A 16,521-nucleotide genomic window follows, 5' to 3' on the forward strand; every position below is an offset into this window, starting at 1 on the left:
TGGAGCACAGACAGGGTGAAAAAGGGACATTCCTGGGGGCAATGAGGGGACCGCAGAAGCTGTTTTAGACAGCTTCCTATGTGGTCTCCAGCCCCGTTCCTGCCCCCTCCCCGACGCTGTATTTAGATGCCTGATATCGGGCATCTAAGGCAAACTTCAGAGGAAGTCGGAGGCAACCGTCTTATCTCAATAGGATTGTGCCCCTAATTATTTAAAACATATGGCTAGTTTTAAAAAAATTTGTTGTAACTTTGAATAACCTATTTTGTATAGTTTTGTATGCTAATCCTTCAGTAGCGTAGAACTGTGTTTACTCCTATGAAATATTTTCTTATATAACCTTGAGTTCACCACTCTAAGAATTCTATATACCCACAGAAGTTCTGAATATGCAAGCTGCCTCATTCACTCCAGTGGAGGGGAACCTCAAAATGCACACAGAGATCTTCCGCACAGAAAATAACCGCATTAAGGCACATGAGTACTATATCAGTCAGAGCCTGAGAGAAACTACTTTCAAATTGACAAGAGATACATAGTGGTATTCATTGGCATAAATCTTGTTTTCTCCTCTGCTTTTCATTACATTGACCTGGTTTGCACATAACACTAACCCACTGTTTATTTAACCCACGGATTGTTGACCTACCTAGGGTTTGTCTGGCAGACAATCTAACAAACAAATCATGCTTTTCTCAATCCCTGGACTGTTTGGTCCCTTCCTCCTTTTCCCACTCCCTCCCTGTATAGACTGGTTGATTGGTTCTTTTAACCACTCTTGCCCGCTGCCTCTGTAGCCTGGCGAAACAACTCACGGTTCTGGGTCTGCATGTAATGACAACCCAAGGCTCACAATTCAATGACAAACAATGAGTTCTTGTGTTGTTTGTGGTTAGCAAACCATGGTTTGTTAGTGCGGCTGGGTTCACACATCATGCCAAACCAAAATTCAACAACTCATGGGTTAAATAAACCATGGGTTAATATTATGTGTGAACCAGGTCATTATCTTACAACAATCAAATCCTTGCCAGAGACATTATCTGTGAAAAAACCGCCTCAATTTTGTCTCAGCAAGGCTCTCTTGAACATGTTATTTGTTAATTACTTGAATGGCATCACCAATAGGTGCTCTGCAAACTCCTGAAAATTCAGTTAGATATACAGGGTTGTATCCAATGTTGGCCTTCGAGCAGACCCATTAAGTTAAAACAACATTGAATACAACCCAATTGTTCTACAATTACTTCTGTCTAAACAACACATAGGATTGCACTGAAAACCCTTTCTTAGAAACTGATCCAGTTTAAAATGTACCATTATAAAGATCTATATTACAGCTGAAAATTCAGAAACTGCACAGTCCAGACTGCAGTAAACAGCTAGATTTTAGATGACTCAGGAGATAGATTCTTTCAGTACTGGGGACTCTCTTTGCTTTGGGGAATGGAATGAGGCAGAGGCGCTGCTTATTCAATAAGGAGGGAAACTGAATCCAGGACTACCTTAAAATATCCAGTCTTACATCCTATATAGGGCGGCATTGTCATGCTAGCCTATGAAGAGAGATTTCATATCCAGAGAGTAGTTAAAAGGAGCAAAATCAAGTTTTCACCCCCAAATGCTGAGGAACTCCAGACTCTATTCCTGCTGCTGATTCCAACCTTCATACCTTGGCTCTCTTGGGAATTTCACAGAATTCAGAATGAAAATACAGGCATGTTAAAAACAGCAACTCCATGCGCCAGTTCTGATGCAAGAGGAAACTGTGTTTCCCAATATATAAATGAGCCTGAATGAATCTTGGGCTTATACAGTACTTCCTACTCCACTGGCAATCTCCTCTGGAGATTGGAAGCATCCAGTTCTTCTTGTTGTTTATTCAGTCAGTCGCTTCCGACTCTTCGTGACTTCATGGACCAGCCCACGCCAGAGCTTCCTGTAGGCTGTCGCCACCCCCAGCTCCCCCAAGGTCGAGTCCGTCACCTCCAGAATATCATCCATCCATCTTGCCCTTGGTCGGCCCCTCTTCCTTTTGCCTTCCACTTTCCCTAGCATCAGCATCTTCTCCAGGGTGTCCTGTCTTCTCATGATGTGGCCAAAGTACTTCAGTTTTGCCTTTCATATCATTCCCTCAAGTGAGCAGTCTGGCTTTATTTCCTGGAGTATGGACTGGTTTGATCTTCTTGCAGTCCAAGGCACTCTCAGAATTTTCCTCCAGGACCACAGTTCAAAAGCATCTATCTTCCTTCGCTCAGCCTTCCTTATGGTCCAGCTCTCGCAGCCATACACAGGTCACCATTATGCCCAAACTTGGGGAACTATGGCTTGTTTAAATTCTACTTAGTGAACAACCCAGGATCTGAAATCATGGTTTGATCCTGGATTGACTGAACAAACTAGTTTAAACAAACCACTATTCTCCAAGTTTGAACATAACAGGGAATTGCTTGTTTAAAAGTAGAAGCAAATGTTTCTACACACCTCTGGCACAGGCCAGAGAAGGAAAGAGAATCTCACATGCCCAAAGTTTGCTATTATTTATTAAGCTTTGGCATGAGCAGGTATACTCCTTAGGAACTCAAAAATGCAACTCAAATAATTTAAATTCTTATTGCCATCTAGCTTTTATTGTGCAGACTGCCTTTCCAACTAAGACAAAAGCAGATTAACGTGGGAAAAGCCCCAGTTTTTTTTAGCATTTGAGCTACATAGCTACTAAAGCTATATTAAGAACTGACAGATTTATTCCACTATTTTTCATGTTTGGAATGTAACTTTACAAATAAGCATATCACAGAATAAGTGCAAACTGTTCAGCAGTTGTGGAACATTCAAACGTTATGTTAACTGCTGGCAAATAAGCGATGGAGCAGAAGTCAGGATATTTTTCCCAACAGAGAATTCCAAATTACATACCCCTTCTATAAAGGACTGCAAAAACTAAAGAAATTACCACACTAGTCATGGCTTTGCAAAGGAACCCTTGGAACAAAAGCTCTTCAAAAATCCACACAATTACAATTTTCAATAGAGGTAAACTATGGCTTATAAACCTCTTTAAAATAAACGTGAAGTGCAATACTATACATGTCTACTCAAAAATAAATCCCACTGAGTTCAACAGGCCTTACTCCCAGGTTAAGAGTGTATAGGACTATAGCTTTAAGGGCACAATCCTATGCGTGTTTAGACAGAAAAAAGTCCCGCAACTCCCCGCATTCTCTAGCCAGCCATACTAGCTGGGGCATGCTGGGAGTTGTAGGCCTTTTTTCTGTCCAAACATGTATAGGGTTGCACCCTTAGTTTGAAACACAAATGTCCTGTGACCACATTCCCAATTTGGAGTTAGGGTAGGAGCTAAATGATTGGCTATCTACTAGCATTTTGAGGGGTACAAGAGAGAGGTATATTGGAGCAGTGCCCTTATATTACCCAAATGCATGTTAAATACCATGGATGGTGAACCTGTTTCACAGGCAGAATCCTGTAAAAAGACTTTGTGGCAAACCTAGCCAGGAACAGATGGGCCCATGAATTAGCTATACGAGAGTCAAGCTCATTTTGTCTACTCTCCGGCACTGTGCTACTGATTTTTCATTGGTTCAATAGACCACATAAAGGCAAAAGCTACCCTAAAGGCATGTTGGGAAGGTTGCATATGGAATTATTCTGCACCACAGTAGCACATTCATACTTCACACTTGGGTTTGTAGCACAAAGTAACCAAAACATTTGACAATCACTGTTATATGCCATATAAGATTTAGATGGAATCCAGAGTGGCTGCAAGCTGAGTTAGTATTCTACAAACCTCAATTGCTGAAAAAACTTTGCTCAAATGAGAAGCAACAACCATGTTCCTATATTATGTTGCTTTCAACAGCTAAACATATCCAAAACCAGGACCTGACAAGCATTTGCAAGTCATGCTTTCTTTTTATTTTTAAACACAGGAAAGATGTGAACTGACAACGTGATGAAAAGTACTTGGAAATATTTCCCTTAAGCTATGATAAATGATGAAGTTGCTTGAACTGGCCCTTTAAGAGTATTTAAATAAAATGTTGTGTGAGAACTTCCTTTTTGTACTGAATACAGATGAATGTTTTTCGAACAGCATCATTCTTCAAAAAAATCTTAATTAAAACCATCTTTAGTGTAAACAGTATTTCTAATTTAAGAAAACATGGCCGACACCAGGATGGGTTTAAAAGATTTTTGTTTAATCCCTTACATGCATATATTACCTGCTTTCCGTGTTAGTAAAAGATAGTTCCGTGGAATAGTTTATTTTTATAATAAGCGATGGAACATTTTAACTATGTAGCACCCTGAAATACTTGGCGTTTGTTTGTTTTGCAACTGTGTGGCTCAAAGTCTTGCTCCTAGTGACAAAATACATAACACGCGGGGAGGGGGGGTACAGATGAAAGAAAAACATGTCATCTGACAGGCGGTTTCCATGTTAGGCAGCTGAGTGGGTGGGGAGGAAGGGGCTCTTCCATCCGCTCCAGAAACAGTCCCCCCTTCATTTCCCTCTCTACTAACCCTGGACCTACCAATTGCCTCTCCTCGCCTCCTCCCTTTTACGTCCAACTGCCAGGATAGAAGAGGAGAGGTAGAAAAGTCCCCCTCCCCAGCCCCCCTCGTAAGGCATCCCCGCTGGGTAAAGAAAAAAGGGAACATAAGGCGGCGTCGGCGCCACTGCGAGTGGGAGCAGCCTAGGCCGCGGCCCTCCCAAACCCTAGCGAGGAGAGGAAAAGCCAGCGGACCCCACCCTCCGACGGCCAGTCCATCCTCCCGCCCGCCCTCTATTGGGGGAGCGGCCGGCTCAGGCCGCGGCCTCGCCTCGAGGAAGGCCCCGCCGCAGATTAGCAGAGACGCCACAGACAGTAGCCGAGGCGGAGGCCTTGTCCTATCTGATCCTCGACAGCCCCTCCCTTAGCGCGAGCGGCGGGCCGCTGCCGCCGCCGCCGCCGCCGGGAACCCAGGAAAGCAGCAGCTACCTCCAGGTCGCGGCCTTTGTTCTTAAAGTTCTTCAGCCGTTGGTTATCCAGCTTCTCGTTGTCGGCCATGGCGGGAGGCAGGGAGCGCGGCCTCTCCTCCTCCTGTTCTCCCTCCTCTTTCTCCCGGACCCAGCCGGGCCCCTCTTCCTGGTGCTGCCGGCGCTGCCTCGTTTCCTCACCCGCTCGCCGTCCCTCAGCACTGCGGAGGTCCGGCTAGCTTTTCGCGCCGCCTTCCGCTCTGGCCTGGCCTGGCCTGGCGTGGCGACTGACTAGTCGAGCAGCGGCCTCCTGCTCAAAGCCGCTCCCACTGGCTTAGGCCTTACCAGGGCGGCGGAATGTGCCGGTAGCGAAAGGAAGCGAGCGAGCGAAAGGTGGGGGAAGGGAGGGGAGGGGACGGGCATGGAGCAGGGGAGGAGGCAACAGCCTCGCTCTCAGACAGACGGCAATAGCCACGCCCACCTGCCTCGCCCGCCCTCCGAGCGGAGCAGTCTGATTGGCTGCTTCTCGGCGATGGGAAAGGGTGGGTCGCCGGCACACTGGCGAGGCGAGGGAGGGGGAAAATACGTACGTCAGGGAGCGGAGAGGAAAGGTGGAGCTATGGAGTGGGGTAGGGGCCGAACCGTTGGCGCTCGCGCGCAGGGAGGGTTCCATTCCCAGCCGCTAGGGGGAAGCTCTCCTCTCCCGCCACCCCCGGCCCAGTGAGGTCTTGGCAGCCATTTTGGGGGCGTGAGTGCGGCTTAGGGGCCATTGGGTGGACCACAAAAACCATCTAGTCCGACCCCCGCAGGCAGCGGGATGTTAAGGGCGCTCTTCTTTCGTAGATGAGGTTCTCCTCCCCCCCCCGCCCGATCGGGACGTGAAGATAAATGAAGCGGGTGGGGGGAGGAGCGCCTGTGAGGTGTTTCCCCCTACAGCTGCGGAAGCCCGCTCCTGACGTCGGCAGTACGCGGTCTCCTACTAACAAACGTGTGAAAGGTCTTGGTTCTAGTGGCAAGAGTGTTGGACTAGGAGCTGGGAGATCCGGGTTCTAGTCCCCACTCAGCCATGGAAGCTCACTGGGTGACTTTGGGCCAGTCACAGACTCTCAGCCCAACCCACCTCACAGGGTTGTTGTTGTGAGGATAAAATGGAGAGGAGGAGGAGGATGTAAGCCGCCTTGGGTTCCTTGCAAGAGGAAAAAAGGCGGGGTATAAATGCAGTCAATCAATCAATCAACAGCGCAGTTCTATACATGTCTACTGAAAAGTAAGTCGCACTGAGTTCAGTGGCGCTTGCTCTCAGAACTGGGTATATTGTAGGATTGCAGTCTAACAGTGCAGTCCTATACATGTCTACTCAGAAGTAAGCCCCATTGAATCCAGTGGGGCTTATGCCCCGTAAAGTGATCGCAGCCTAAAGGCAAATTCCTTTGCATGCTTAGGAAAAAGAAAAAAAAAGCCCCACGACTCCCAGCATTCCCCAGCCATCCATGCTGGCTGGAGAATGCTGGGAGTAGTAGAACCTTTTACTGTCTAAACAGCAAAGGATTACAGCCTAAGTCATGCTGCACTGTGTTTTTGACAGCCCAGTCGATAAAATTAACAGGTAAGCCATGGGTATTAGCCACAATTCTAGTATGCAGCTGCCAAAGATGACAAAATAACTCCCCCTCTCCTGCCAGAAGCCTCTTGCAGAGGGCAGCCTTTGGCATCCGAAATGGCCTATTCCACAACAACGAGAGTCAGATGAGGAGCAAGAGGAATCTAGGCTTTCTGTTAGGTTAAAGATCTATTTTGTAAAGCTTTCCCCAACCCTTCTCACCTGCTCATGTGTAATAATAATAGTCTTAAACATTCCTATTCTGGATGCTAAGATAACAATATAGAAATAACAGCAACCTGGTATTTGCCGTCTGTGTTTTTTACTTGGTGTATCAGGACTGTAATAAGACACTAGAGAGCTTTTGCTACAGTTGTGATATTACCAGATGGATTTTTTCATACTAACACAGCTTAATTTATTCTGTGTATTATTCAAAACCTTTTAAATTTTTTTAGTGCCCATAGCCTCCTTTCTAGCTAGAAATGGTTACCATAATCTGGTCTGAGAATCATAGGTATGCAGAGATGATGGCTAGATTTAAAACACAGTGTTTATACTTGTGCAGAAATAGGAGACATAATCTCTTCTGCTGCACTGCCTGAGTATTGGTGAGAACTATCTTGTTTAAAGTTATTAACTAACAAAATTTAGAAGAACTTCACATAAACTTCACCTGCTGCTTTTGCGTGATTTGTATCTGATGTGATGCAATCCATACTTCATTCTGTGCCCTGTCCCAATCAATGATCTGCTTAGAAAGCATCAAAGGAGCAACAGGATAAACAAAACATACAGTAGTACAATTTGGAATTAAGTACTTTTTTATCATTCCCTCCCTTTATCCATTGCTTCCAAGTATTTTACCGCTTTCTTACTAAAAGTTAGAGGCATAAGTAGTGATACGAGACATAATACTTAAAAGAAAAATTATAGCGAGTTTTTCACCCAAAGTGCGAGTGCACCTTCCATTCAGTTCTGCTTTGCATGACAGATTTACCTTCTAGTAAATCAAGATGTGTCAACTACCAGTCTTGACCTTGGTATTATTTACTTATCTAAAATATCTCCTTTCAAGAAGTCTCCTTAATTTGGTTTACAAGATAAACATTTAAAATATAACACCCAGTTAAATCATACAGTGACATAAAACACAAACTAACAACAGTAAAAACTCTAAATTATACAATAAAGATGGGCATCTATTCGTTTAAAGGCAGATTGGAACAGCCAGGTTTTTAAGGCCCATTTAAAAACAGTCAGGGAGGGAGCCACACACACAGTGGTAAATTTTGAAGTCCAGGTGCTTATCATGATAGTCCCCATAGCCACATCCCAAGGAGAGTCCAAAATTTCAGGCAGCTGTGTAGATCCATAACAATCAAGTTGTAACAGTTTTATCTCCACCAGGTGCAGGTCTTTGGGGTCTTAATTACCCTTTCAAGACCAAGCTACCCCAAAATATTTTGCCATACAATAGAGAACAATATATTATTGCTAGGAAAAGTCATTCTCCCCGCTGTCCCCCCTCCCCGCTACTGAGAGATTGAGGCTAAGCTCAGATAGAACAATTCTGAGGGGGGTGTTGGATGACATCAGTGTCCTTGCTAATCAAAAAGTGCCAGCACCGTTCTAGCCCTGTCTCTGCTACACCACTACACACACATTCTGTGGTAAGGTATTCCATAAGGATGGAGCCACTACATAAACCACCCCCTCTCTTGTGCCCACCAAACTCAGAGCTTACCAGTAAGCATGTGAACAGGGTCTCCGTGGCTGATCAGAATGTTTCACGTGGGCTGTTCACTTTTTTAAAGTTTCACATACACACACACACACGCATCTCTTGCTGTATTAAAAAATCCTAAACATTAAAAAAAACAGTTGCTTAATTGTTCTGAGGATTTGAGGTGGGATGGGCCAGATTGGTGCAATCCAGAGTCAGCTTTTGCTGCAAACTTGCTGGTTTTCTTGCACACTGCCCCCCCCCCCCGCACGTCCCCAATATCCAAGAATAAAAGTAGTGTAATACACTGTATTGGGATCAACTAAAATGTCAGAATTAGCAAGCTTTTGAGTTCCTTAGAACTCTTGAGGATTGATGTTCAGAAACAAGTGGGAGGGGCATGGGGCAGAAAAAGATGTTTGCAGATTGTAATGGTATTAAAATGGAGCACAGGAGATATTAGGCAGACTTACAATATAATCCTAAATTTGTTTACTCAGAAGTAAATCTAATGGAGCTCAGTTGGGTTTACTTCCTATCCAGTAGGTATGTCTAGGATTGCAACCTTAGATTACACTGAGCTGGATACAAACATCTGTTACACCAAGGTCTACTGCAGGGATGGGCATCGTCAGGGGGTCAGGGGCTATTTATGCCTGCCGTTGCACTGCTGAATTTAGTGGCAATAAAATACCCTGAAATTTGGTGCCAATTTCCAGTGGCAAACAGCTATGGAAGACTAAAATAGCCAAATTTGCTGCTCAAATTTGGCAGCAAACCACTGACTTTAACACCACCATGGCACAGATGTGGTAGGGGTTGTATGTGGCCCATGGGGCATATGTTGCCCACCCTTAGCCTACTGGGGCAACAAAGCATGGTTGTTCTTACTTTGAAAATATAAAAGTCACAAATTTGGATCTGCCACAAGCATTTATCAAAACATTTGAATGTCTTTTAACACAAAGAAGAAAAGGAAAATGAGGCAGACCTTATATTAGCAAAGTTGGAAATTACTTTTAGGTCAGGGGTAGGGAACCTCTTTCAGCCTGAGGGCTGAATTCAGTTTGAAAGAAGCTCTCAGGCTGTATTCCAGTGGTGAGCAGGGCTGAAAGCAAAATAATCTAGGCAACCGACAAAAAGGGTGGAACCAAAAAACAAAATACTAGCATATTTTAGCTTAAAAGTTCTTATTGCCAGTAACTAAGCCTTAGGAGAGGCTTTTCAACCTTTTACAATGGGGAAAAACTTCTCAAAACCTAGGATCGGCTATTGAGGGAAAGGGGGTGGGGCCTGTGAAAGAGGGCATGGTCATCTGGGGAACCCAGGATGACCAGATTTGGACCCCAGGCCTGAGATTTCCCATCTATTTTAGGTGGTACAATAGGCAAAGAGTCAATAAAAGCTGAATTGGGTAGTGGCTGGATGGAATGTAACACCTGCAAGTGAAGGCATAATTCAGTGATAAGTTATCTTCCTCCAGTCCTAGGATCCTACTCTTGGTTGGCTAAATTTGATGTTCTTGATTGCAGGCGGTCATGCTGGTCCGTTAGAAAAATTCAAAAAGCAACAGTGTTCAGATCTCAGCACGGGAAAGTAAGGCACAGTTGTTGAGGTTGTTTCCATGCTGGTTTTACTGCTTTACAAATACATCTGTATTCACTCAAAGATGTATGTAGTTGTCTTAAAACATACATCGACTGACTTGCTCCAAGATAGCATAACCACAGGATGCTATTGTAGCTATCTTTCGTTTACAATCCAGATATGAAAAGTTGCTGTCTTATTTTGTGTTCATGTATGTATATTTAAATAGCTGGAACTATTGTAGCTAAAATTCCATCACCGAAATATGCACAGGGTGTCTCATTTATGGGTCATCACAATCCATAAATGAGTCATTTCTGATTAAAACATCATGCAGAAGTAATGCAGTTTTCTTCTATGGATCTATGACATAAGTATGGTTGGAACACTTTCAGCATAACAATCTTCATCCTGGGCATTGCAGCCACGAGATGAGGCTAAAGTTGGCTTTTATCTCTTTATTTTAATTTCTAGTTCCCTATTTGGTTCAGAGGGTGAGAACCATCCTATATCAGGGATTGAGATTTGAATAGCTTTGCACCCCAACTGTAAGTCCATCATTGGGAAATAATCTCTAGGAGGTGTCCTAGCAAGAAGTCCACCAAAGCCTCATTTTGGTACAAAGCACTCTAAATTATATTGCCTCCAGGAATCCCAGTGTGAATATCAACCAGAATGCATGTCTCACTGTACTGGGGAAAATGTTTTTCTCTATTAGCTGTACATATTTTAATACTTACCCGTATTAAGAGTTGCATGAAAATGTGAACAGTTTTAAGCTAAGATCTGATTAGAATACTTTTCTATCTCCATATTTATAATTAATATATTTATATTCCTGTTACTTATTGAAAATCTGTTATTGTAGACTTACTAACTTGTGATGGTCAGTAAAATGTGTTAAAATCTGTTCCTGATACCACCCAAGATAATCAATGCCATAGTTACATTGTTATATGTAGAAAAGAAATCTGGGACTGTTTAAAGAACAAGAAAGTACAAACATGGGTTGTACAGATTTAGGTTCTCCTGTACACACTTACTTGGGAATAAATTCTGTCGAACAATTACTTCTGAGTAAAGATATGTTTTGTTTGCTCCTAGTGTTGAAGACCAGCTTAGGACCGTTATATGGGGAAACAGGAAATGGAGGCCAATTACTTTGCATTCTTGTCATTCCTAAACAGCATTTAACGTTAAATTGGGAAGGAGGGTTGTACTGTTCCTAATTTACTGTGTGACAACAATGTTAATGATATGATGCAGATCACTGACCTAGAGTTTCTCAAGTTACTGCCTAATTTTTCACAGGGAAGTAAAAGTTAAAGTCAGTTGTGGATCTGATGGTGCTAGAGGGCTGTCTAGTGTGTTTTAGTTCTCTAATTATGTAAAGCCTTTGGTATGCTATGTGGAGAAAGGATTCATAAGTTGCAGGTTTAACCTTAATTCACCAATGTACTTGCTCAACACTGATTTATTTAATAGCTTCCAGTGAAGGGAAAGTGGGGGTAGCTCCAACTCCCTGCAGTGTTGGCAGGGACAAACAATTACTGGTAGACTGCCACCATCCCTTATGTCCACCTGAGCCAGGGGACTCTCAGACCTTTTAGGACACACTTAGAGTGCAGAAATAAGGGTCTAAGCCAGCACCTTCTATTTCAAACTCCTAAGCCTAAGACTTTACAAAGTAGCAATTAGCCCAGCAGAAAGCTCTGAATTTAGTACCGAGGTTTACCTGGAAGAAAGCACACAGCTGTAGAGGTAGAGATTAAATTTATTTATATAGGGGGAAGGGATAAAAAGGTATACAAGGTTAAAAGAACACCTTTGGAACAATGCTGCAGGCAAAATTAACTGCAATACCTAGACCTCTCTTATACATTACCTAAGTACGTGTCTTCCAGTAGAACAGGACTCAATCTAGGATCCAAAAGCTCACAAACCTGAAAGCAAATTAGCACAGGTAAATGAAAACAATAGGGCAATAGTAGCTCCCCTTGCTTTATAGCCCCCCATCCCATCCCATCCCATCCCAGGCCCTTGACAAGTGTGAGGTGAGCCTCCTTAGCTATTCCCCAATTGGCTGAATACTCTCTTCAGAGTTAAACCTCCTTAATGGATCACTAGCTGGCTGAATAATTTCCTCAGAGACAAGCTTCTTTAGCTATTCACTAGCAGGTCGAATAACTTCCTCAGCTTTCAGGGGGGTGGGGTGGGGAATGCAACCCAGCTGAAATAGTTCAGTCTAATTTGGCAAGAGTTCCACTCTGGGCTTGATGAACATCTGTGTGATAATGCACACAGGTGGTTTAACAAGTGCATGCAGGCCCCTCCTCATGAAATGGAGCTTCCTTACAGGCAGCTAAATCTCAGAAAGAAAATGGATTTCTTGACAGTTACCTTTGGAATGCTGAACTTTGGGGGTTGGACTCGATGGCCTTGTAGGCCTCTCCCAACCCTACTATTCTATGATTCTATACCTGTGAAGATTTTTTTAAAAGAAATTGGTACTAATTCAGACCATCTAGGAAATGTATAAGTAAAATATGGACCTATTTGTATTCAGATTTCTTAATAAATCTGTTCAGCTTTTCAGTTTTTCACAAATGTAGTTACTAGTTTGTTAATGAAAATATGCCTATTGAAAAACTAAAAGCGTGTACATGCAAACAGATTTCAGGCTCTGTTCCTTTGAATCAAGGCAGGGAGATGGAGGCAAAGGATTGGCCAGGGTCAGCCTTTGGACCAAATGGCACCCCACAAGGAGTGTCCGGCATCCCTTGTTCCATTTATTCAACTTTCAAATGCCTTGGTTTTGTATTGCATTTGTGGCCTGTTTCATGACTTTGAGGCACAATTGGCAAGCATGATTTATCCCTGTCATATAAGACAATGGATCTCCATTCATGGATCTCATCACAATCATTTATATTCACTCCATTTGCTGATGTCATTGATTTCACCACAAATAAGAAATGAATGCTAGTACAATGCTGGTCATACAAGCCAGTGCTGCCAACTTTACAAGTAAAGATGAGCTGTTTGTAGTATTTGGTTCAGCTGTTAAGAGGATAGTTGAATAGATAGACCAGGTGCCCTTCAAGCCCAGTACCAAAGGCAGTTGCTTACCTGTAAATCTGGCCCTGAGCTCAGGAGAAGAAAGTTTCTGAATTGCTCAGACCAGTGAGCAAGCTTAATCAAGAACCTTTTATAGGAAACAGAGTGTATCACCTGACCCGTAGACCAGAGTGGGTGTGAGGGGGCTTCTTTGACTGGGCTTTCCTTTGGCTAGAACTGGCTGGTGACACCCAGGCTAAATCCCAACCAGACATCTTTCAGGTTAACACACACACACACACTCCATAGTTCAGACTTGAACTGCAGGCTCAAATCCTGACAATTGGGCTCTGTTCTGCTTTGGGGGGTGGGGCAGAACCCAGTCTTCGGTGCTGGCTCAATGTTTCAGGCTGCAGTGTACAGTACATTGAGGCTGTGGAACTAGGAGCCAGTGAAGGGGTCAGTTCAGTCTTGGGTGTTTTCTCAAAGGCAGGGTCTGAAGAAGATCCAAGGGTCAGAGCACACAAGGTCCAGAGGAGAACTAGGTAGCAAGAGAATGCTAGGCAAATCTGGGAGCTGCAGAACAGACATTCCCACAACCATCTGCCCAGAACTTGGGGCTTTTAAAGCTTGAGCTCTTACAGTCCCGCTCAGGGCTCAGCTGCAGAACATCAGACATGCCTTGGAAAGTTCTTACTCATGAGGCGAGCCTTACAAATTCACTAGGAATTTTGATTCTTAGATGTGACCTTCTCCTGGCAGTGAGCTGAGCCTGCAACCTCAGATGCAAATTTATCTCTGAATCAGAAGGGGGGCTCTCCACATCCTGAGCAGGCAGGTCTGCTAATGTCATCCACCCAGGGTTTCTTGAAACAGTCTGCTCCCCCGGGATGTTCAGCTCAGGGAACCCCAGATCATCTTCCAATGAGAGCCCCTCCGGGGGTGAGGGTGGCATGACAGGCTCAGTAATATATACTAGATCTACATTTTGGACCTTCTTATCCTTGGTTGTGTTGCCTTTTTTCTTTCCTTTTGACACTTCCAACCTTGGTATTAAAGGCAGCTCCCAAATTGCAGATTTGGGCTGTACTTGGTAAAAGAATAAATTAATAGCTACCATGTAAAGGGCATTCTCTAAATGTGGACAATAGATATTTCCACTTTCTTTATAGATTGTGCAGCTGGTTTTGAATATGACACACAATAGTAAGCTGTTTCTTTGGTCACAGACTGCTGTGGCACAGATAAGATAATAATTTTGCTGCCAACGCAAGCTGAGACAGAAAAGAAGTGGTAGGGGGTGGTACGGTGATCACTGTGCACATGTAATTTCAGCAATAGTAACAAGAATAGCCAAGACTTCAGGAAAATAATGGTTTGCATAAATACTCTGTTCCTTTCAAGTTTGGCCTAGTTAAGGAAGGCTCTTTTAAAGTTAGGAGCACTTACTGAGGATTTATGGGAGTTCTATCTTTTAAAGAACAAACCGGTATCTTTTCAGTGATGAACTGTTCATGTTTTTCTGGAACATCACCGATGTTACCGCAATACTCTGCTTAGTGATGGATGTAAGTGAAATGTTTTTCAGAACTCCTATTTGCTGGTACTCTATGCCTGCTTTTGCTTCCCACATTCATCGCTGTCTCCTTCTTTTCATCATTCCACTGCAAACTCTGTGGGACACAAGCCAGAGCCCTGCATCAAGTAGTTTCATGGGGCACTGTTTCTCTGCCTGGTTCCACCCACTCTCTCTGCTTACCTCCTTTATACTCTCCTACCCACATCTTGTTCTGTCTCACATAATCTTACAACAGATTCTGTGAGTATTTTTCTTGAGAAAAGTGTACTTATGCAAGAGAATGTAGCAGTGAGAGACCCTTTTATTTAGCACTGAAGAGCCTCAATTAGATTCCATGGATTTGTTCTTTATTTCCAGTACTCTGTCTTTCAGTCCAGATCCCCAGGTCAGCTTGCTTTATGTTAAAAAAAAGTATCCTGCCCTACTATCCCAGGAATGGAGGATCTTCCAGAGCAGCTAACGTAGTGAAATCTTTCACAATAAAAATATAGCATCTCTAAAACAACACAAACACCATCAAAGAAAATCAAACAGATGCTTATTAACAAAAAGCAGTATCTCAAGCAAAAGCCTGGTGGAACAGCAGCATTTTTGCCATCTTACAGAAGGTATAAAATACAAATAAATTGGAGCCCAATTTAAAATGCTGGTTTTGGCATTAAAAGCCCTTAATTGTTCGGGGCCAGATTATCTGAAGGACTGCCTGCACTCATACAAGCTTGGAAGCTTTTATGAGCAGCTGCTGAGGCCTAGCTCTCTGGCCAGTCTATAAGAGATATTAGGCTGATGGGTACCAGGGGCAGGGCCTTTTCTGTGGTAGCATCACACTTGGAGAACTCTTCCTCCACCCCCATCCTGGAAATATGAGTGACCCAACTTTGAAAACTTTTAAGAAATAATTTAAAACATTTTTATTTCAGCTGCTTTGTATTAATTGCTGCTGCTTTTATTAATGTTTTGACTGCTGTTGCCCAATTTTGAGTGGGTGTAGTGTGATTTTAACTGGATGATTTTATGTTTTACAATTATTATTGCATTTTATGAAATCATGTAATAAAAATATAAATCAAACCTTCTTGGACACCTAGCATTGCTTTGTGGTCTTTATTGCTGTTCCCATCCCCTTTAATCTCATCTCACTCATCCAACTGCTGGCTATTGTGTTCAGTTGCTGGCTACAGGCTCCTTACTCTCTTCCCTGCAATGCTGCAGTCTTCTCACTGTCCAAAGACAGAAGAAAAGCAAAGTGCAGCTGTTGACCCATGGCAGTTGTTCAGTTGCATGGCTACACGCTACATATATCTGGGATTAATGGCTGGAGCACGCACCATACTTACCAGGGGCTGGATATGCCCCTAAAAACAGTCTCTCTTTGATGAGTGATCATTGATCTGGCTGTAAGTACTTGCCACATGGATCTCTCCCATCACGTTGCACATCTCCATGTCCCTGCTTCATGTTCCTGGCAGCTGTTGTCAGGATGGTGGTGGAAACTTCCAGTGATGATCCACATAGCTTCAAATATAATGATAATGATGATGATCCACATAGTTTCAGATGCCATGGCCTGTTTTGGGATGCATCTCCATGGCAGTTGGAACATATACTCTAGGTATCAGGTCTTGCAGGGTAGGGGGCATGAGTTCAGTGTAAGATCTGGGCTTCAGCCACTCCCATTTTAAGAATTAAGCATTGAAGAGTTGTAGTGCATGCAACAGAGAAAACGTGTGCATTATTTCTTTATGAATTTAACCTGCCTTGCCTCCAAGGAACTCAGGGCAACATATATGAGGTTATTCCATTTCCCCCCAACAGCCCTATGAGGTAGGCTAGGCTGAGAAATAGTGACTTACCAAGGTTAACCACCAAGCTTCATGGGTGAGCAGGGATTTAAACTTAGACCAGCATGACCTAACTCTAATACTCTTAACTACTGTAGTACATTAGTGGAGGGTTTTTTTTCCTATTTTCACAAATTGTACATC

The 16,521-nt window shown here is 43.4% G+C and overlaps 1 protein-coding gene across 4 annotated transcripts in view; it reads right to left on the reverse strand.

Moving 5' to 3' along the window:
* The window catches only part of KPNA4 (karyopherin subunit alpha 4), a 42,780-nt gene extending 37,334 nt beyond the window's left edge, over positions 1-5,446 (reverse strand). For 3 of the 4 annotated variants that reach the window (XM_084847406.1, XM_084847403.1, XM_084847407.1), the window contains exon 1: positions 5,010-5,446. In XM_084847406.1, coding sequence (XP_084703532.1) covers positions 5,010-5,078 — 69 coding nt within the window. In that variant the 5' untranslated portion in view covers positions 5,079-5,446. The remainder of the gene's footprint in view (positions 1-5,009) is intronic. The other variant, XM_084847404.1, reaches the window with a different exon arrangement.
* Positions 5,447-16,521: the final 11,075 nt, after the last annotated feature.

This window comes from Heloderma suspectum, chromosome 3, assembly GCF_057233095.1.
Source record: "Heloderma suspectum isolate Gila_16-S chromosome 3, 16-S_ref, whole genome shotgun sequence".
NCBI classification, from domain to species: domain Eukaryota; kingdom Metazoa; phylum Chordata; class Lepidosauria; order Squamata; family Helodermatidae; genus Heloderma; species Heloderma suspectum.